The sequence below is a fragment of the Malus domestica genome, chromosome 15 (assembly GCF_042453785.1).
Source record: "Malus domestica chromosome 15, GDT2T_hap1".
NCBI classification, from domain to species: Eukaryota; Viridiplantae; Streptophyta; class Magnoliopsida; order Rosales; family Rosaceae; genus Malus; species Malus domestica.
The window spans coordinates 22,341,846-22,361,400 of NC_091675.1; the positions used below are offsets into that span (position 1 = coordinate 22,341,846).

At 39.7% G+C, this 19,555-nt stretch overlaps 4 protein-coding genes across 5 annotated transcripts; all 4 read right to left on the reverse strand.

Annotated features, from left to right (window-relative positions):
• Positions 1-1,953: 1,953 nt before the first annotated feature.
• LOC103401174 (uncharacterized) lies at positions 1,954-3,073 on the reverse strand. The gene is made up of 2 exons (XM_008339893.4): positions 2,968-3,073; positions 1,954-2,339 (listed from the first exon to the last, which is right to left on the reverse strand). The coding sequence occupies exons 1-2, from the start codon at positions 3,071-3,073 to the stop codon at positions 1,954-1,956; spliced, it is 492 nt and encodes a 163-aa protein (XP_008338115.2).
• LOC103401175 (acidic leucine-rich nuclear phosphoprotein 32-related protein-like) lies at positions 2,856-7,122 on the reverse strand. 2 transcript variants are annotated; one of them, XM_008339895.4, is made up of 3 exons: positions 5,288-7,122; positions 3,646-3,933; positions 2,856-3,102 (listed from the first exon to the last, which is right to left on the reverse strand). In XM_008339895.4, the coding sequence occupies exons 1-2, from the start codon at positions 6,401-6,403 to the stop codon at positions 3,652-3,654; spliced, it is 1,398 nt and encodes a 465-aa protein (XP_008338117.2). In that variant the 5' UTR covers positions 6,404-7,122; the 3' UTR covers positions 2,856-3,102; positions 3,646-3,651. The 2 variants fall into 2 exon arrangements, with proteins under 2 accessions (XP_008338117.2, XP_008338116.2); XM_008339894.4 differs by lacking the exon at positions 2,856-3,102 and having other exon boundaries at positions 3,434-3,933.
• A 689-nt stretch (positions 7,123-7,811) lies between these two features.
• On the reverse strand, positions 7,812-10,522 carry LOC103401177 (plant-specific TFIIB-related protein 1). The gene is made up of 3 exons (XM_008339899.4): positions 9,750-10,522; positions 9,438-9,596; positions 7,812-8,817 (listed from the first exon to the last, which is right to left on the reverse strand). Exons 1-3 carry the CDS (start codon positions 10,344-10,346, stop codon positions 8,044-8,046), a joined length of 1,530 nt encoding a protein of 509 aa, XP_008338121.1. The 5' UTR covers positions 10,347-10,522; the 3' UTR covers positions 7,812-8,043.
• Positions 10,523-11,076: 554 nt separating this feature from the next.
• Positions 11,077-14,354, reverse strand: LOC103401176 (uncharacterized). The gene is made up of 3 exons (XM_008339897.4): positions 13,891-14,354; positions 13,578-13,793; positions 11,077-11,558 (listed from the first exon to the last, which is right to left on the reverse strand). Exons 1-3 carry the CDS (start codon positions 14,128-14,130, stop codon positions 11,478-11,480), a joined length of 537 nt encoding a protein of 178 aa, XP_008338119.1. The 5' UTR covers positions 14,131-14,354; the 3' UTR covers positions 11,077-11,477.
• Positions 14,355-19,555: the final 5,201 nt, after the last annotated feature.

Sequence of the window (19,555 nt, forward strand, 5' to 3'; positions counted from 1 at the left end):
CAAACATAAGAAAACACGCCACATATACAAACCTAGTACCATTTGAGCTATAGCCAATTGAATTTTAAGAGAAAATCCAAGAATAAACAAATTCAATAACCAAGCATCCAAGACAATTTTGATAATAAATATTTGACAAAGCAAGTACATTTGAAAGGAAACATGCAATGCAATACTTCAGAACCAAATTTTTATGGATACACAATGAAGGCACAACACAAATTAACACTTGCTCATACCACATCCATGATGTGTCCAGGTATAGGAAAGAGATTGTTGACAACCAATGAAAACTAAGTTTCACGCAAGTAAGCAAGGATTTGATTCAAAAGCTAACCAAACTTTTAATAACCCGTTGAGATTAAGTCACAATCCTCACAAAAGAAATTAAGCCAATATCTAAACACAAAACTACTCACAATGAAGAACCAAGCTTAGTAGAACTTTTGAGATGGAAAATGTGATATGGAGCACATAACCATAGATATGATTGGAGAGAATTGCATTTAGACAATCCAAGACACATTTTGACCCCTTCTTGAGACAGAGAGAAATGAATTTAATATTTCATGACATTGCATGAGACAATACTTTTGAGAAATTTTCCCTTTTCCCCTTTTTGAACCTTTGAGAACTTTGCTCATGAGTGAATAGATTGAAGCTCAGATAAATGATTTTACTTTTGAGATGACAATGAAAGACAAACTAGGTGGTGTTTTGTACTGGAAAAGTCACTTAGCCCAATTTATAGAGAAGAATTATCACTACACCTCAATTAAGACCAAAGTAAGCCTAACCCTTAAATCAACAAGTGCTTTTGTCAAATGAAACAAAGATTTTTCACAAGCTATTTGCCATAACAAGGAGAACCTTTGACATCACAGAGAAGGAATTCAACAAGGTTAGTTTACAAAATGCTAACATGTGAGACATTTAAGAAATGCACAAAGTGACAAACAAACTAAACTGATAAGTTGATTGACGAGACAGGTGCAAGAACATGAAAAGAGACATCAAAAGGTTCTCAAGGTTCTCAAGTACATCAAAAGTGCACTTGGACAAGGTATTTTTCTGCCTTCTACAAGATCATTGCAATTAAAGGCGTTTTGCAATGCTGACCGGGCTAGATGCAAGGATACGAGAAGCTCAATAACGAGTTATGTATTTTACTTGGTCAAGCACCAATTTCTTGGAAAACAAAGAAACAAACCACTGTATCCCGCTCCAATGCAGAGGCCGAGTATCGTTCCATGGCCACTACATGTTGCGAGATTACATGGTCAAAGAACATCTTGAAAGATTTGAGAGTTATCCATCCACAACCTGTCACATTCTTTTGTGACAATTAGACGGCAATACACATTGCTTCGAATCCAGTGTTTCATGAACGGACAAAGCATATAGAGATTGATTGTCATATGATAAGAGAGAAGGTTCAAGGATGAATGGTGCATACAGTCTACATACGAACAATTGATCAGCAAGCTAACATATTCACCAAGCCGTTGAGTGCAACACAGTTTGAAACGCTACTCATCAAGTTGGGTGTGATTAACATACACTCCAACTTGAGGGTGAGTGTTAAGGAAGATATCTCAAATTGATTAAGTCAATATTGTATATTGTAATTAGTTATTCACTTACTTGTTTAGTATTTGATTTCCCTTGATTGTAGGATTCAATATAGGATCACAATTGTATAGCCTCTATAAATTGCTGTAACCCTACTCCGTTAATAATACAAGAAGAAGAATTTCAGTCACTTTGTAATTCTTTGATATTCATTTCTACTCACAGAAGAAAGGAAAGTTGGGAAAAACATCGTAATGGCATATTTCTTTTAGATAGATACCCTACACATTATCCTAGTAATTGAAAAGCATGATCAATTGGAGGACCAACCAACCGTGTCCACAAACACAAGATAGGATTGTACCGGCCAATAATCCCAACTCATCCAAAGCACTGGTCAGTTGGGATTGGACCTGGAATGGAGCCATTCTGAACGAACTGCAACCCAAACACCACCAAAATGGAGAGCAAGGACAAGAAAGACAGACCTTCAACAGCACCCAACAGTCCGAAGGGTCCGTTGGGCAGACCGGAGCCGGTTTTGGTTTTGGTGTACAAGGACCAACCCACAATCCCCAGGACGGCCAAATAGCTGACACCTTCGAGTGCGCCGATTGAACCGCCCGGTCCAGGCGGCAGGCCGCACCCGGTTGTTTTGAGGGTGTACAGGGACCAGCCAATCACAGGGGTGGAGATTAAGCCTCCTGCAATGGCTGCTATCTCTGCAATGGTGGGGGTGCTCTCATCGCTGCTTTCCTTTGCCTTGGCTGAAATTTTCAGGGGAGATACAAATCTGGTTGTTGTTGTTGTTCTATCTCTAGCATTGAAATTGTGAAATGGCTTTGGTAATAGTGAGGTGGATGCTGGAGAAAGTAGCAACATACTTGAGGTTTAGGCAAAATGGAAGGGTGGGAAATGATATTAGCTTTATCCAACCGATATAAATTGGGGAAAATGATCTCTAATTCATTAATTTTTGTTTGATTTATTTAATTCATGAATTAAAAATAATTATCCGTGATTTCTTTGGCTTATACAGTGGAGACGAGTGGCCTTAATTGTTAAAGGTTTAAACAAATTTAGAAATGTGAAAAATTAGGTGGTTACGTCCCTTGTAGAAAGCGACCCGACACTAGAGTGGCATGTTTTGTAATTATCTCTTTCTTTCTTCTTCCATGCACTGCTAGCTCACCCAAGCCGCTGTAAAGTCACACAACACAATCGCACGTGAAAGCTTGCAGCTACCTTTTGAGTAAAGCCGTCAACAAGTTCAGCTCAGGAGCTTATGACCAACAACCTTTTCTTTATAAAATGCTAATTTAATTTCGCTCGGTAACTAAGTAGCTAGCACCTGGGTGCAGCTCCATACAACCAAGTGCATCATATTTTGCATACAACCAAGTGCATCATACTTTGCTGCACTCTTGCATATCGGATCGACGCCTCTAACATTAGGTCTCAAATCCCATAGCCACCTCACAATCATTGCCACCTGGAACATTACTCGGACAAATCATAACTCCACGTCACCTGTAAATGTAACAACAAATAAACGAAAAATCCAACGCACATACCAAGATTCGAAGCCTAAATGCCAACATAATATACAAAGAGATACAAGGACTATCTCTACAGAGGGTTTTTACAATTCCCCCCCCCCCCCTTTTAAAAAAAAAAAAAAAAAAAAAAAACGACGACCTGGTTGGACAAACGAACACATCTCCAAAAAACAACAATTTTTCAAGTCTTTTTTTTCCCTCCAACTCTCCAATTGCTCTTCCCTCCTTCCCCTCCAAGCAAGAACCCCGCATAACTGTCATTTGAATAACATCCAGCTACGGCTATATGATTCACCAACGACTTTTTAAACATCCTTAACATTTTATATATGTTGTTTGTCCAACATCTCAGGAAAATCCAAGTCTATTAACAACCAACCAACCAACCAACCAACCAACCAAGCAAATCTAATCTAATCTCTCTCTACGAGGTTTCTCTGTTTTTCCAAACTAAGACAGCAGAACACCATCAACAAAAACATTAAATACTGTCACCAGATTGATGATTACTGACTCTCTGTCAACGATGCTTCTTCGAAGACTTGCTGTACTCAACCACATCATCATCTTCCTCGTCGTCCTCTCCATTGTCGTCTGAATCTGCATCTCCGTCTCTCTTCCGCTTGAGTTGGGATGACGACGAGGGGGGTAGCACCTCAACTTCGTCATCTTCTTCGTCTTCCACTTCCTCCTCTTCGCCATCTCCTTCTTCGTTCCCAGGGTCCATGTCACTGCCCCCAGCATCTTCTTCCTCCGCCTGTGCTACTGGTTGAACCAAGTAACCTCCACCATAGTCCTCTTCCTGCCAGCCAAACATGTCTCCATAAGTTGATAAATTCAGGAATTAACAAATAGATGCTAAAATTCATACGAAATAACTAGTCATATAATTGCAGCCCTAACAATAAATCCGCAATATATTCACTTCCAACACATTAAAAACAGACACCACATTGAGTAAACAAACAAAATCAACCCTTGTATTATAACCTATCAGTGCTTCGTATTGCCTGGCAAGACCATAAGAACACTACTATGAAGATCATCTGAGCCAAATATTCGACTTAGGAATCGAAATAGCTGGAACATGAGTGCACCACATAGAAAATCTTAGAACGATACTCTAAATTCATGCAACCAGACATAGGGGGGTAATTGGCTGCAAAATCAACAAATATGAGTACTAACATAACAGCAGTCAGAAAACAAGAACAAATGACTTATTAACATTTTAGCGAACTTCAAAACCGTGATTAAGTCCAATCAAAATAAATACATCTTACCGCAAAAATTGTAAATAAATCAAAAGAAATAGACAAAAAAGGGTCTTGAAAATCTATCATAACACCTTCAATTTCTTCGTCCACAAGATATAATAACACATAATCACTTGGAAAATTCAAAAGAAAAAAATTCCCCATTAAAACAAGCAGTCCAGCAAGATATAATAACACATAATCACTTAGAAAATTCAAAAGAAAATAAAAACTCCCCATTAAAACAAGCAGTCCAGCAACACTGGAAGTACACAACACATAAGATAAGGCACAAAATAATGGTTTTTTTTAAAACAAAAAACATCGTAGCAATAACACAAAATAAAAGTGCGAGGTTTAAAGGCATACTCTTCCATTTACTTTAAGATATGTTTTTTCCAATTTTATTACTACACAAAAGGCCGCTACAACAGAAATTTTATTTTTGAGAAATCTTCCAAAACCGTATAACAAAAACAATTACCTACGAATAAGGCAAAACAGCCTAAATCATAGGTTTGAAACTTTCACAATATGCTATATACCACACATAAACACACAAAAGCACAAACATTATCTCAAAATATTCGAGCAGACACTCCAAAGAAGCAACCTCATAAACCTACAAGAAAACCAATCGACAAACACATAGATTTATGCAGAAAACCAAGTTCAACCCATATGCACAAGATGCTATGGCATAATTAGAACAGCAGCCATGTTTCTCCTCTCCTGTAATCTATAAGAACATCAGCCATAAACCGTTAAACACAGCCACAAAAATCAATCAATTAATAGAAACAACAAGCAAATAAAATTATAGCAACTTGTAAATATAAAAGCAGACTACCAAGATTTAGAATTTACAATGTAACGATGTTATTTAAAGGGATCTCTCACCTCTTCATCACCATCCTCATCCTCAAACTCTACATCTTCCTCTACTAACTGCTCTTCCTCTCCCGTCTCGCCATTATCATCTTCATCTGCATCATCATCCTCCCCTTGCTCATGCCCATCAATCTCTCCCTCCGTGCTCGTCAACCGCCCTGTACTCTCCGGCTCTGCCAAATCCCCTTCATCATTGTCAACCTCTTCTTCCTCGTCATCTTCATCGTCGTCGTCATCATCATCATCCTCATCATACTCAACCCCATCTTCCTCATCATCACTATCCTCAATCTCATGAACTTCCACCACATCGTCATCCTCGCCATCCTCATCGATTTCCTCACCAGAATCATTCTCATCATCCTCATCGGGCTCCTCCTCATCCTCATCGCCATCTTCACCAGCCGCAGCAAACCGGAACCCGTTCTCAGCCGGGTGATTCGCTCCGTTCACTCTGCCCGCAGTCACCGTCTCCTCCTCATCCGCATCACTCTCTTCATCCTCATCAACATCCACAACTCCCTCAACCGCCTCACTGTGCCCATTGGTCATCTCAAACGGCCGCTCCTCCCCGTCAATTTCACCACTCCCAGGATCATCCTCCTCGTCCTCTTCATCCTCCTCCTCATCGTCAGATTCCGGCCTCTCGTTCTCATCCGCGTCCATCTTATCCAAATACTTCAACGATTTAATCAATCCAAAAACCCTAGATCGATAATCCTTGACGTGCGTGACCGGACACTCATACAGATCAAGCGAGACGAGCCTCAGCTGCGCCAGCGGCGCGAGATCCTCGACCTGCTGAATCCGATTGTTTGAGAGGTCGAGATCCCTCAGCGAGTTGAGTCCGGCTTCGACGAGGAATTCGAGGCCGCCGGCGATTCTGTTATCAGAAAGGATGAGCTTCTGGAGATTTCGGAGCCTCGGGAACTGCTCCAGGGACGAAACGCCGACGTTTGCGATTGAGAGGTGCTGAAGGTTCTGGAACTTCTCTAGAAGGCCCGGAGGGGGCAGGCGACCCTGGACACACTTAACGGCGCCGTCAAGGGTTAGGGCTCGAGCCGCGGCGTGGTCAGTCTGGCCCTCTAGCGCTGTCTCAACGGCTCGCTCCCAGATCTCGTCCATCAAATTCGAAACCCTAATTTATCTCATACAAAGAACAAAAATACAAAATTTCTCCCTAATTTTTCTTTTCTTCTATCATATATTTTCTGAAAAATCACTGGAGCTACGATTTTTCAATTCCCGGGAAGAAGGAAAATGGGGAGAAAAACCGAAACCCTAGATTCAAAGGGAAAAAACGACACGAATCCTAATCGTTTTGTCTCTCTGAGCCGCCTTAAAACCCTAAGCTTTTATATGTACGGACGGACTCTTCTGCAAGTAGGAGATGCTTCAGGACCAAAAATGAAATTCCTCTCTCTACCTCTCCCTCTCCTCTCTCTTTCCCTCTCTACTTTCTCTCTCCTATTCGTATTGGGCGAGCGGGCGAGCGGGCGAGCGGGATAAACCTCTAGAGGGGGCTCGTTGGTCTTTGCCCTCCGTCGCTAGGGTTCGGGGGGCTGAACCTACCCACATCGAAAAATAGGGGGGCCGTTGGATGTTGAAGGCGCGGATCGGTGACGTGGATAAATAGACGGTGGAAATTGTAGTTTGTTGTGTTTGTTTGTACGGGGAGAGAGAGGTTGAGAGAAGAGGAGAGAGGATTTCGGCTCCGCATGAAAGAAGACACGTAACTGCTGAAGGAAATATCAGTTAGCTTACAGAAATGCCTATGTGATCTGACCAAATTACTTGATTGCCACGACGCTTCGTGACGGAGCATTTGCGTTTCATGTCGTAATTTCCACGCTGCTTTTGTTTGTTTCCTACTATTTATCTACGACATGCTTTTTATGCTTGTTTTGACGCGGTGGTAAAACTAAAACACCACATCTTTTGGTAAAATAGTGACGTAATCTTTGAGTTTGTTTGAGCTTCTAAATTAAAACAATTCTCTTTTAATTTTAATTAAATTAGAGGAATAATCTCTAAACTATAAATTTATTATCATTGGTATCTTAACTCATTAAAATGTATATTTATAGTCATTTTCGTCAACTATGTCAAAATAAGTTATGTTGAAATGATCATTACTACAATTAAGCTAAGGTTGAGGGTTCACTGCTCTAATTGAGTTAATTTTTAGGAACTATTTCTCTAGTTAGAATAAAGTTGAGGGACCATTGGTACAATTTTTCTTATTTAATTCTCCATATTTGCTCATTGATTTAACCTCACGTGCATAATACGTAACTCATTTTAACGAAAATTCTAATAGAATTGACGAAAATGACCATGGTTGCACATGTTGATGAGTTTAGAAATCAATGATAATAAATTTGTAATGAATGAATCATTGCTTCAATTAAATTAAAATTAAGACACCATTAATACAATTTACTGTTTTAATCTTATGTCTAGTAATATGATATTGTTTTTTTTTTTCAGTTGATAAAAGTGTGACATGAGTTGGACTAACATGAGCACAATATGAATCATAGCACACATTTTTCTTTTTTTCACTTTCCTTATAAAAAAAGATCAGCTTGTGACTTCACAATAATAGTCCACTCTTTCAAGGGCCAAGAAGACTAAGAAATGCATTTAATCATATCACACAATTGAAATGATAAGAAAATCGAATGCTTAGCCGAGTTGGGAGTGTCCCCTTTCTCGCTCAAATACAGAAGGATTACGACGATCATGAGAAGGAAGTTACGCCACTAGGCCTCCCCACTGTGTCTGCCACTTTCACTTCCATTTTGTCCACCGCTGCTTCTAAGCTCGGTATAACCAGGTGCCAGCTTCGGCGGCAGCACATACATCACATTTGGAGAAGGACTTGATGTAGATGGGCACCGAAACTGCCTGGTAACTGGACATGCACCTGAACTTGGGGGGTTTATAGTATGAGTTGGATTAGGCTGTTGGTTAGGTTGGGGCTCTTCCGTGTCCATTCCTTCCACACCATTCTCATACTTTTGTCCCGCCGTCTTTAGATCAGAAGTCCCATATGGAACCTGGGATTGCCAGAAAGTAGTTGATTGATTCATCGGACCTTGAGAATTACCTTTACGCTCATACTCTTCTTTACATACGGGTGGTGGAATGTTCATGTCTAATCCCTCGTTTGGCTTGTTCGGTTTTCTTTCAAGCAGCTTTTCCCTCTCCAAATAAAGTGGTAAATCAACAAAATCAACTTTAGATGATGAAGAACGGCCTGAAGCGATTACAGTGGTAGGGAATGCTCTTTCTGGAGGAACTGCAGGAGTGTAATTAGATGGGAGCAAGTCGTCCCAGTTCTCCAAGAGCTCCTTGTAGACTTTTCGGAGAGTAACTTCAGTAAGACCAGTCACCTTACAAATCTCTGCCTGAGTTTTTCTCTTGTCTTCAAGCTGGCAGGCTAAATATATTGCAGCTGCGGAGATACTAATGGGGTTCCTACGCGTGCAGAAGCACTTGTTGATGACAACCTCTCCAATGTGAGTCGCCAGTTTCTACACGAAAGTATGTGATCATGGACTTCATCAGGAGAACAACTCAAGTTCAACACTCTCATCATAGAACACAACAATTTAAGTCACAAAAAGTCAAGTCAACTCTGTAGTCTGTATATTGAAGATATGCATGCAGGCGAAGCAAATAAGATGTGGCGTTGGTTATGAAGCATAAAATACAACAATTTAAGTCACAGAAAGTCAAATTCAAGTCTGTAATCTATATATTGAAGATATGCGTGCAGATGAAGCAAATAAGATGTGACGTTGGTTAAGAAACTGTAATGTTATTTACAGAGTTATTAAAAATGTGCCTCCATTTAGCTTTCAATTACACTGGAACTAGTCAATCAAGACTAGAATCCAGCAGATATTGGTTTGAATAGCTGTTGTGAGATAACACACCTTCAAAACTTTTAACTCCAAAATCTGTTTTTGTACTTATTACAGAAAAACAAAATCTTTTCGATTGCACATAAAATGCCAGTGCCACATTTCCTTCCTTCAGTAATCATCTAACCATACAACAAGAACGCATATGCATCCAGAAGACTCATTTCAAGTGATGTAAATTCAATGAGCAGTCCAAGTAGCGAATTCAGCATCGGAACAAAAGGTACCTGAGCAGATTTATTGAGCTGGAGGAGAGTGCAAAACCGCGGCATATGCACCGATATCGAATTGCTGTTGATGGGCTGACTAAGCTGCAGTGCTTCTCCAAGTATCTTAATGTACTTGCCAATTTCTTTCTGGGGCACATTTGCAGCAATGGAGATTTCCTGCAATACAGAAACCAAACGCCAATTCACAACATCCATAACCCGAAACAACCACAAAACTTGAAAACCCATCATCAAAATCCAGACTTTTAATAAACAAATCAACTCAAAATGCATCCAATTAACCCAATTAGCACTAATGAGTGAAATTACCTGGAGGGTTCTAGGCTCTTGGGCCTCTCTGATAGCCTGGACCAGAGCAGCAGTCGCGAGAGCTTCAACGCTGCGATTCCGCAAGCAAGTGGTGGAGCAGCAGTCCCTGAAGAGCTGAAACGCGTGGTCCGAGATGTCGTTTTCCAACCCCAGAATCGAAGCGACATCGATGATTTGCATGTAGGCCCTCAGATTATCCACCACCACGGTGGACGACGACGAGGATGTGGAGGAGGAGGAGGTGGATTCGAGGGTGCGTTCCAGCTCGGCGAGGTGGCCGGAGAAGGAGAGGGAGGAGCGGAGGAAGAGAGGGTTGGGCTCCAGGGCCCAGGTGGAGAAGGCGGTGATGAAGCCGGCGGGCAAGAAGGGGTCTTCGTCGTCGGCGTCGTTGGGTTGCTGGGTGTGGGGGAGGGTGGGGAGGTCGGAGGTGACGAGGCAGAGAGGGTTGTCTTGGGCACGGAGGTGGAAGAGGTGGTGGAATTGGGATTGGCGCTCTTCCACCACACGGCCGCACAACGTGCACTCCGTTATCGAACGACGGGAGTTGGTTGTCGTCGCGCACCGTGCCTGGCCGGTGGAGCAGTAGGGGCACCTCATTTCTGTGGGGTTTGCGAGCTGAGTGTGCTGAGTCCGCCGCCCAATTCTTCAAAGATGACTCTTGCAAAAGTTGAGGTAATAGAGCTTTTAATGGTGAATTAAAAGCGTATGAGTATTGGTTGTGTGAACTTGTCACAGAGCAATGATTTTTTTTAGCAATTTTGTTAGCTTTAATAAAAAATCATGTTATAAGTTTTGTTTAATGATTAGTACTGTTAAATGATTAGTACAAAGTTCATATTAAACTAGTCCAACTAAAATGATCCATTATAATAAATTATGATTTGTCAATTTTACTCCTAATATTTTTAGGTTGGGTTCCGGATTTTCGTCGTTAATGGAATTCATCGTTGTTTTGCAGACCTTCTTCTTTTTCTTTGAAACAAAAATATAGATCTTTATGCTTTTTAATTTATATTTTGCATTATTTCGTTGAAATGTGATTGTCGTTATTATTCATAATGTATTCGAGGTACTGTTTTTTAATTTTTCTTCGTCAATGGAGTTCATCGTTTGTTTCTTCATAAAATAAATTTAAGATCTGCATGTTGTTCAATAATAACGACGGGTCACTTTCACTTTTGATATCCAATTCTTAATATCAAATTTACGGGTGAGTGACTGTCATTCTCCACTCTTGATAACATTTTCGTTTTGATGGTGTATGTAGATACTTGGTAAAGATTTTGTCGATGGGTTTCATATTTGATATCAGGATTCACCTTCAAAGTATCAAACTTTGGGTCCCACTGTAATTCAATCAATTCTGTCAAAGCAACATGTTGAAGGAGTCATGCTAACATTTTTAAGTTTACATGAAAAATATGCTTCAGAAATTCCTCTCACTTGAATAATTGAATTTATAAAAATAAAAACAAGAGAATATCAACAGCAAAATTCCTGCACTCTGAACTCATCTACTCTAACACCACACACATGGCAAGACTCTGATATCCAAAACTGGAACATTTAAGAACCTAATCAAATATATAGTTTTGCCCTATGAAAAACATATCAAGAACCGAGTGTGGCCGTGCGCATCACTACCACTCAACGGACTCTGGGCAGCACACAGTCGTAAATGTAGGATAACGGAGACTTGAACGATGGTCCTCAACATTAATCTAGACATCATCGACCACTGCCTGTAGAAGTCACCAGTTCTCTACCTCTCTCTGCTTGCTTCAAAGTCTTACTAAATTCTCGTGCGCTCTGATAGAAAAAGGACGGAACATGTTAAAACTTACCATGCGTAAACAGATTGCCATGCTAAGATATAGGCATCTATAAAATTATTTGCAGATATTAAGGAACCAAATAGCAAGGCTTGGTTATATCATCAGGGCACATGCAAGGAAATGATTCCTTAGTCAAGATCAAGATGTTCATGCCAAGAAACTAAACGAGTAGGTTTCATACATAGGTTGAACTTCTGAATTAATTATTCACATCAACTGCACGACTATGTTATCTTATGAGAACATGTGCCACTGTTGTGATTGTGTTGGGCATGACACAGGAATACAAAGACATTCCTACAAGAAATTGCAAAAGGACATGGTTTATGACTCCAATTACAATTGACATTCTCCTATGATAAACAATACACTTAACTGCCAGGATCAATCAAAATTCAATGTTTGGAAAGCTATCTAATGCTCATTATGCTCTAAATTATAGTCTTTACATAAAAATATATCATCTGCTGAACTAGTAGAAAGCATCAATTTAACATTTGAGGCCTAATTTGTCCCTTAGAAAGCTAATTCACCACACCTATGCGATCCTGCTTAACAAAGTCTTCAATTCCGAGGAAATTGAAGCAACATAACATAATTTACCCAACGAGAAAACTGAACTCAGTAATCTGTTATCTCAATCACATTTTTCTGCATTTTTCTCCAAGAATGTAGAATCACAGATTTTTGGGAGGAACATCCTCATCCAGACATATCTTAACATGCATTAACTGGAAGGGAGTGAATCTCAGAGTCCTATAGCCAAGGAAAACAAGGATGTAGATCCAAGAAGGTAATCGCCAGCCTCTCACCCTTTCCAACTCTAAATAATTCCCACTGCCTCTCAGCTTCATTTGCAGAATGGATCAATTTAATGTTTATACAAAGGGTAAAAGTTCTTGGCCAAGTAGCTTCTGCCTTTGGTCAGCTGACAATCTGGGGTTGCAACTAAGTCGGCTAAGGAAACTAAGGATGTACAGATGCAGATCCAACTAGGTAATTGTCAGCCTCTCACCCTTTCTTACTCTAAAATAACTTCGATTGCCCCTGAGTTTCACTTCCAGAATGGATCAAGTTAATTCTCATACAAAGGGTGAAAGTTCTTGGCAAGGAGGGACATTTTGGCTTTGGTCAGATGACAATCTAGGGTTGCACTAAGTTGGCTAAGAAAACTAATGATGCACAAATGGATCCAACTAATTTGTGGTTGCTCATCTGGGTTTGCCACTCGCATACAAAATGGATTCAGTTAAGCTTCATATAAAGGGTGAAAGATAATTCTCAGAAAATAGCTTTGGTCAGCTCACAATCTGTGGTGAAACCTAATTCTTGTTAACCACATAGAAACCCAGATTCCGTTGGCAAAATGGCTATTGAAATTCCACAGCCAGCCAATGTGGCTAGAAGTCCTGTTTGTCACTCATCCTAGCCTAAATTTCGGCACCTAATCAATTGAAAACTGAATTCAGACATTGACCAGGGCAATCTCAAGCAACCCAGGTCCGCATGTTTTCAAGTGCTCCTATAAAGCAACTAAGTCACTTCGGCACCTAATCAATTGAAAACTGAACAATGACAGATTTGGGTTGAACTCAGACATTGACCAGGACAATCTCAATCAATAACGCACAATACATAGGAGCATCCAAATCTAAATTCCTACTTAACGCCACCCAATCTTCAAAACAATGAAAGCAAAGAAATTTTGAATTAGTGCTGCTCTGTTGCTCCCTTGGTAATCAATAATCATTAACAGGTTAATTAATGGACAACGCAACAACACATTTCGCTAATAGACTTCCTAATCGAAGTACCAAACTCCTTAAGTTAAACTAACCCATTGCACTAATTAAAAAGGCAATGCAATGTCCAGCTAATGAGCAATGTAGCTTCATTAACACAGAGCAAATCAACCCGAAACAAGTCCTTAAGTAATCAAACAAACAAAAAAAAAAAAGACAAAACAAAAAAAGACAAAGCATAGGGCACTCACTGCAGATTGCACCGGAGGCGGATCGAGATCCACAGAGCGGACGGACATCTTAGCGATCTCGGTTATGGCTTCCTCTCGAACACCAGGGACGTCACTTGTCAACTCCTCATAGGCAGCCTCAAAAGCTTCCTGCCAGAACCTCGGTAATCTGATCCGACGGCTATTAGTGTACACATCCCACATGTGCTTCACCACCTTCTCCCTCTCTTCCATTTCCTATACCACCACAAAAAAAACCCAAAATCCCCATTAACCATTCAAATCAGAGATCCAACCAAATCGACCCACAAACAAAAACAAGAAAATATCATACAAGAACGTCGAGATCGTCGTGAATACGGGAGTCGAGGTCGTCGGAGAGGCGGTTGAGGTTGCCGGCGGACCACCGGAGCGTGACGGTGCCGGTGAACATGGACCAGAACGCGAGCAACAAAATCGCGGCCAAAGCCCAGAACTTGTACCTGCCTTTCCCGAGTATTAGACCCGAATCCGAGCTCTCCTTCTTCCCGCTGCTGGCCGCAGTCGTTGTTGGAAAGCCGTCGCCATCCTTCATTGCTGATTAATCCCACGTAAATTGAGTTTAATTTAAATTTAATCGCCCAAAAATCTTAATTTCTTTTGGTTGTTTTTTATTCTATTTTTGGAATCTGGCTGTGACTCTTGTACTTGCTGTGCACACTGTGAGAGTAGAGGATCCAACCGAAGAAGTGTTTGGATTTGCTGTTTCGGAGAAAGAAGGTGTGAATTTTTTATTTTTAGGGTGAAAAACTGTTTACTACCTTATGTTTCGTGGTTTTCAACCTTTAATACATCAAGTTTTTTTTCGTCTCAGATTCATACCTAAAATGTAAATTTTGGACCAGTCTCATACATCCGTTAATCAAACTGTTAAATCTGTTATTAATTATGACGTGGCGCCATGACTGGGCGTCACGTGTCATTCACGTTTTTTTTTTCTTGTTTCTTCTTTTTCCTTCTTCTTCAATTTTTTTTTCCTCCTCCTCCTTCTTCCTTCCTCTTTCCTTTCCCTTCTTCTCCTTCTTCCTTCTTCTTCCTTCTCTTTCTTCTTCTTCTTCTTCTTCTTCTTCTTCTTCTTCTTCTTCTTCTTCTTCTTCTTCTTCCGAATCTGGGGATGTTTTTTTTTGTTTTTTTTTTCTTCCTCCTTCTTCTCCTTGTTCCTTCCCCTTCTTCTCCTTTTTCCTTCTTCTTCCTCGAATCTGGGGAAGATGAAGGTTTTTTTTTTTTGAGGAAGATGAGGAAGAAGGAAGAAGGAAGAAGGAGAAGAAGGGGAAGGAAGAAGGAGGAAGGAAGAACGAGAAGAAGGAAGAAGGAGGAAGAAGAAGGAAGGAAAAAAAAATTGCAGTCGGAGGAAGAAGAAAGAGGAAGGAGGAGGAAGAAAAAGAAAAAAAAAACCTTCATCTTCCACAGATTCGGAGGAAGAAGAAGGAAGAAGAAGAAGAAGGGGAAGGAAGAAGGAGGAAGAAAATAAAAAAAAACCTTCATCTTCCCCAGATTCGGAGGAAGAAGAAGAAGAAGTAGAAGGAAGAAGGAGAAGGAGGAAGAAGAAGGAGGAAGAAAAAAAAAGTTGCAGTCGAAGGAAGAAGAAGAAGAAGAAGAAAGAGGAAAAAGGAGGAAGAAGAAGAAAGAAGAAAAAAAAAACTTCCCAAGATTCGGAGGAAGAAGAAGAAGAAGGAGAAGGAGAAGGAAGAAGAAGGAAGAAGGAGAAGAAGGGGAAGGAAAGAGGAAGGAAGAAGGAGAAGGAGGAAGAAAAAAAAAATTGCAGAAGAAGGAAGAAGAAGAAGAAAGAAGAAAAGAAAAAAAAACGTGGATGACACGTGGCGCCCAGTTATGGCGCCACGTCACAATTAACGGCATATTTAACAGTTTGACTAACGAATGTATGAGACTGTCTCAAAATTTACACTTTAGGTATGAATCTGAAACGAAAAAAACTTGATGTACTAAATGTTGAAAACCACAAAATATGAGAGTAGTAAACAATCTTTTACCCTTAATTTTAATTTTGAATAAACTGTAATATGCGGGCCACCACAATTTTCAAATTTTAATTTTGAATAAACTGTAATAATAGTCTCTTAACTTTATTCAAATTGGAACAATGATTTTTCAATTAAAAATTCATTACCATTAGTCCCTCAACTCATCCAAAACGTGTAGCTGTAGTCATTTTTGTCAACTCCGTTAGATTTCTATCAAGATGAGTTATGTTGGAAATACCATTGCTACAATTCGATTGAAGTTGAGGGACAATTTCTCCAATTAAGTTAAAGTTGAATGACCATTTCACCAGTTGGATTAAAGTTGAGGAATCATTGATACAATTTTTCTTTTTTGATTTTTCGTATTTGCCCCCTGATTCAGCCTCACGTGCATGACACGTGACTCATTTTGATGGAAATTCTAATGGAGTTGATTTTTAGTTGAGAGACCATTGGTCCAATTAGATTAAAGTTGAAGGACCATAACTACAATTATCCTTTAATTTTCAATAATGTTGACATTTATTGGGATGGGTTGTTGCGAGAGAATTGTGGCGGTTGGATCTAATTGAGATATCTACTTTGTGTAAAACTACAAGAGAGTTTGGAAAAATAATCAAATTTGGACCTTAAATAGAGTATAACTACTTTTTTAAGTTTATAATAAAAATAACAAAAAATTGATATGAAAGTATTAAGAGCATCTTCAGCATGCTTGCAATTGCCCTTGAAATCTAGTTCAATTTCCATCTGCCCAAAAAATGTTTGCTCCATCAATAAGAAAAATGGGAGGCAATTAGATTGAAGGCAAGTGTCCCTTCAACAATTGCAAGGGCTTGCGCTTGAGTGAAAGCCCAGTAAATAAGGAGTGGGACATCCCCACGTGAAGATTAGCAGACCTTGCCCTCCAAACGGATGAACTTGCACAAAGACAATTACTGTGTATAATGAATAATGAGGGCAATTTCATTGACCTTGCCCTCCAATTATCATTGCTCTCCACCAATGGGTGGAGATGCTCCAATATATCATTGAAATGAGGTTTTTTTTTTTCTTCTTTATTTAGAAGAACCAAAGTAAAATTAAAATAAGAATTGGGTTAATCATGTGTACAAGAAAGTCTCGGTCTGCTTTTAAGTGCCTTCAACCTCCACTTATCTTGTATTTCCTTCTCATTCTCGACAATAAGGTTGTTTGTCTTTTGCAGTGCTTATCGTACTCGAATTGCTTTTCCATCACTCTTAGTTGCTGGAGTGCTTCCATATAGAGCACTGCCTTCTCCTTTTGCAATCTTGTAATCATGGCCATTGCTTGATCTGAAAATATTGCAGAAGCATTGCTTTCTTTGTCTAACGCCTTATACAAAACGCATGTTGATTGTGTTAGAATATAAAGGTTTTAAGTTGTATGTAATATGACATGTGGCAGTGTAGTAGTGGTTATGTTATGAGATAGTTATAGTAGGTGTAGCTATAAATAGTAGAAAGTCTCGTAATTATGTTTTACAACAGACATATAACAGAAGTTGTTATCCATTTCTCTCTCTATAAACTTCTCTCGAGCACTCTCTCTCTAGGTTTCTTAATTGCTTTTCTCAGTTGTGTTGACATGGTATCTTCACCTCTAATGGTTAACACCGGTAGTCGTCGATCATTTTCTTCCGCTCATTGATTATTCTTCTGGTCGTAGTCGTCGTCGTCGACGTTTGATTTCTCCAGTCGGTTGTTTGTGTGATTGGGTTCAGTCGTTTTGGTCGTTGTCGTCGCCGCTCATCGTCAAATTCTAGGGTTTTGGTTGCTTGTCGCTCATTGACTTCTTGTTAATTCTCCGAGGTGATATCTTTCGTCTTACTGATTCGCCACTCTGTTATTGGTGATTTTGTTGTGAATTCTTGGGATTTTATTGTGAATTCTCTGAGATTTTGTTGTGCATTCTTGGTGCCTTTATGATTTACTGATTTCTTAATCTGATTGTGCAGTTCTTACTATATCTAGAGTATTCAGTTTGTCGATTGATCTAATAACAATGGTGACCTCTGCTCAATTAGCACTTATGCAGTCACCTATTTCTTCTTTGATTCCAAGTGTGGGCAACACAGTTACGGTGAAACTTGATTATTGTAACTTTGTAACTTGGAAATTACAACTTGATTTGCTACTGGATGGTAATGGAATTCTAGGGTTCATTAATGGTTTTATACCCTGTCTTGTTAATTCTGAGTCTGACCCTGGAACTATGGTGAATGATAATGCTATGTCTAATGCATATAAGATCTAGAAAATTCATGGTAAAGCCTTGATGACTCTTATTACTGCTACATTGTCCACTACTGCCTTGTCATGTGTTATTAGGTGTACAAGCTCCAAACAAATGTGGACAAATCTGTGTGAGAGGTTTGCTAATATGACCAGAACCAATATTTTGCAACTTAAGATCGATCTTCAAAACATAAAGAAAGGTTATGTGTCCATTGATGACTATTTACAACTCATTAAAGAGGCTAGAGACCAATTGGCTACTGTGAGTGTTATCATTTCTGATGAAGATATTATCATTGTTGCATTGCGTGGGCTTCCTTCTGAATATAATACCATCAAGTCTGTCATTCGTGGAAGAGAGAATCTTGTGTCTCTGCAAGAGTTAAGGTCTCAACTCAAAGCTGAAGAAACAATTTTGGATGAAGTGCCAAAACAAGTATCCTTAATGTCAGCCATGCTTGCTCATACTTCCAGTTCTGTGTATGATACTGGAGGCACTTCTGGTACTAAATTTGTCCCTGCAACATCTTCCTTTGATGGTTCTCCTAATTTTCCAAGTGTATACTCACCAATTCTGAACCCATATCAGCAGATGCCACCACTTCAGCAAATGTCATTTCCTTAAATGCCAATGCCTCAGTTGCCTATACCTGGTCCCTATGCATTTGTATCTCAAATTTGCTCGGGTAGCTTTAACAATTTCAAGGGAAACAATTTTAAGAACAAGGGTAAAGGCAAGAAATTTCTCTTCGGTGGCAACCACTCTCAGCAGCAGCCTTTGTATGAAGGTTAAACCTTTCCTCTTCAACAGCAGTTTCCTTCCTCAAATAATCAAATGCTGTTTTCTCAAAGGTATCAACCAATGCAAAAATGCCAAATCTGTGTTAAAAAGGGTCATTCAGCCATAAATTGTTTTCAACGTGGATGCCAAATTTGTCATCAAGTGGGGCACACTACTGCCACTTGTTTTGACAGAAATCAGTAGTCTCCACAAGGCTATTCCATGCATTCACCACAGTATCAACAGGTTCCACAGGGTTATTTCTCATCTCCTCAGTATTCTAATCATACTCAAAATCCTAGAATGTCTACAGCTCTATATCCAACCTCTACTATTGTGCAGTGTACACAATATTCTCCATATGGGATGCCTACTCCACATGTTACTATGAATGCTAGAACCAACACCAGTCCAACAACATTTGCACAAGAATTTTAGCTTCTGGATTATGGAGCCACGAATCATATGACGTCTGATTTGTCAAATCTGAACATTGCAGCACCTTATCCTTCTACTGAAATAGTTACTGGAGCTAGTGGCGAAGGTTTGAGTATTGCTCACATTGGCAATTCTACTCTTCCTACTCCCAATTATAGTTTTAGATTAAATTATGTCCAGCATGTTCCAAGATTGTCTCAGCATCTTTTGTCTATGCATCAGTTATGTAAGGACAACAATTGTCGATGCATTGTTGATGAGATGTCTATTTCTATACAGGACAAGGTCACCGAGATAACGTTGTTCCACAGACTGAGTAATAATGCAGTGTATCCTTTCCCTATCATTAAACCTACAACCTCACCAACAACATTTATTGGACAGAAAGTCTCGTCTACACTATGGCACTGTAGATTGGGACATCTTACCAACTTCATTGTTTAAGCAGTAAAGCTTCTATTCCATTTAGTGACAAATCTAGTCTACACACATGTATTTCTT

Coding starts and splice junctions, on each gene's coding strand:
- LOC103401174 (XM_008339893.4), bottom strand. CDS start 3,073: ATGTTCCAGGTGGCAATGATTGTGAGGTGGCTATGGGATTTGAGACCT. Junction 2,340..2,967: donor AAAGTATGATGCACTTGGTT/GTATGCAAAATA, acceptor TGAAAATTTCAG/CCAAGGCAAAGGAAAGCAGC.
- LOC103401175 (XM_008339895.4), bottom strand. CDS start 6,403: ATGGACGAGATCTGGGAGCGAGCCGTTGAGACAGCGCTAGAGGGCCAG. Junction 3,934..5,287: donor ATGAGGATGGTGATGAAGAG/GTGAGAGATCCC, acceptor TTTGGCTGGCAG/GAAGAGGACTATGGTGGAGG.
- LOC103401177 (XM_008339899.4), bottom strand. CDS start 10,346: ATGAGGTGCCCCTACTGCTCCACCGGCCAGGCACGGTGCGCGACGACA. Junction 9,597..9,749: donor AAGAGCCTAGAACCCTCCAG/GTAATTTCACTC, acceptor TCTGTATTGCAG/GAAATCTCCATTGCTGCAAA. Junction 8,818..9,437: donor AGCTCAATAAATCTGCTCAG/GTACCTTTTGTT, acceptor ACTTTCGTGTAG/AAACTGGCGACTCACATTGG.
- LOC103401176 (XM_008339897.4), bottom strand. CDS start 14,130: ATGAAGGATGGCGACGGCTTTCCAACAACGACTGCGGCCAGCAGCGGG. Junction 13,794..13,890: donor ACGACGATCTCGACGTTCTT/GTATGATATTTT, acceptor GTGGTGGTATAG/GAAATGGAAGAGAGGGAGAA. Junction 11,559..13,577: donor CGCCTCCGGTGCAATCTGCA/GTGAGTGCCCTA, acceptor TTTTTCTATCAG/AGCGCACGAGAATTTAGTAA.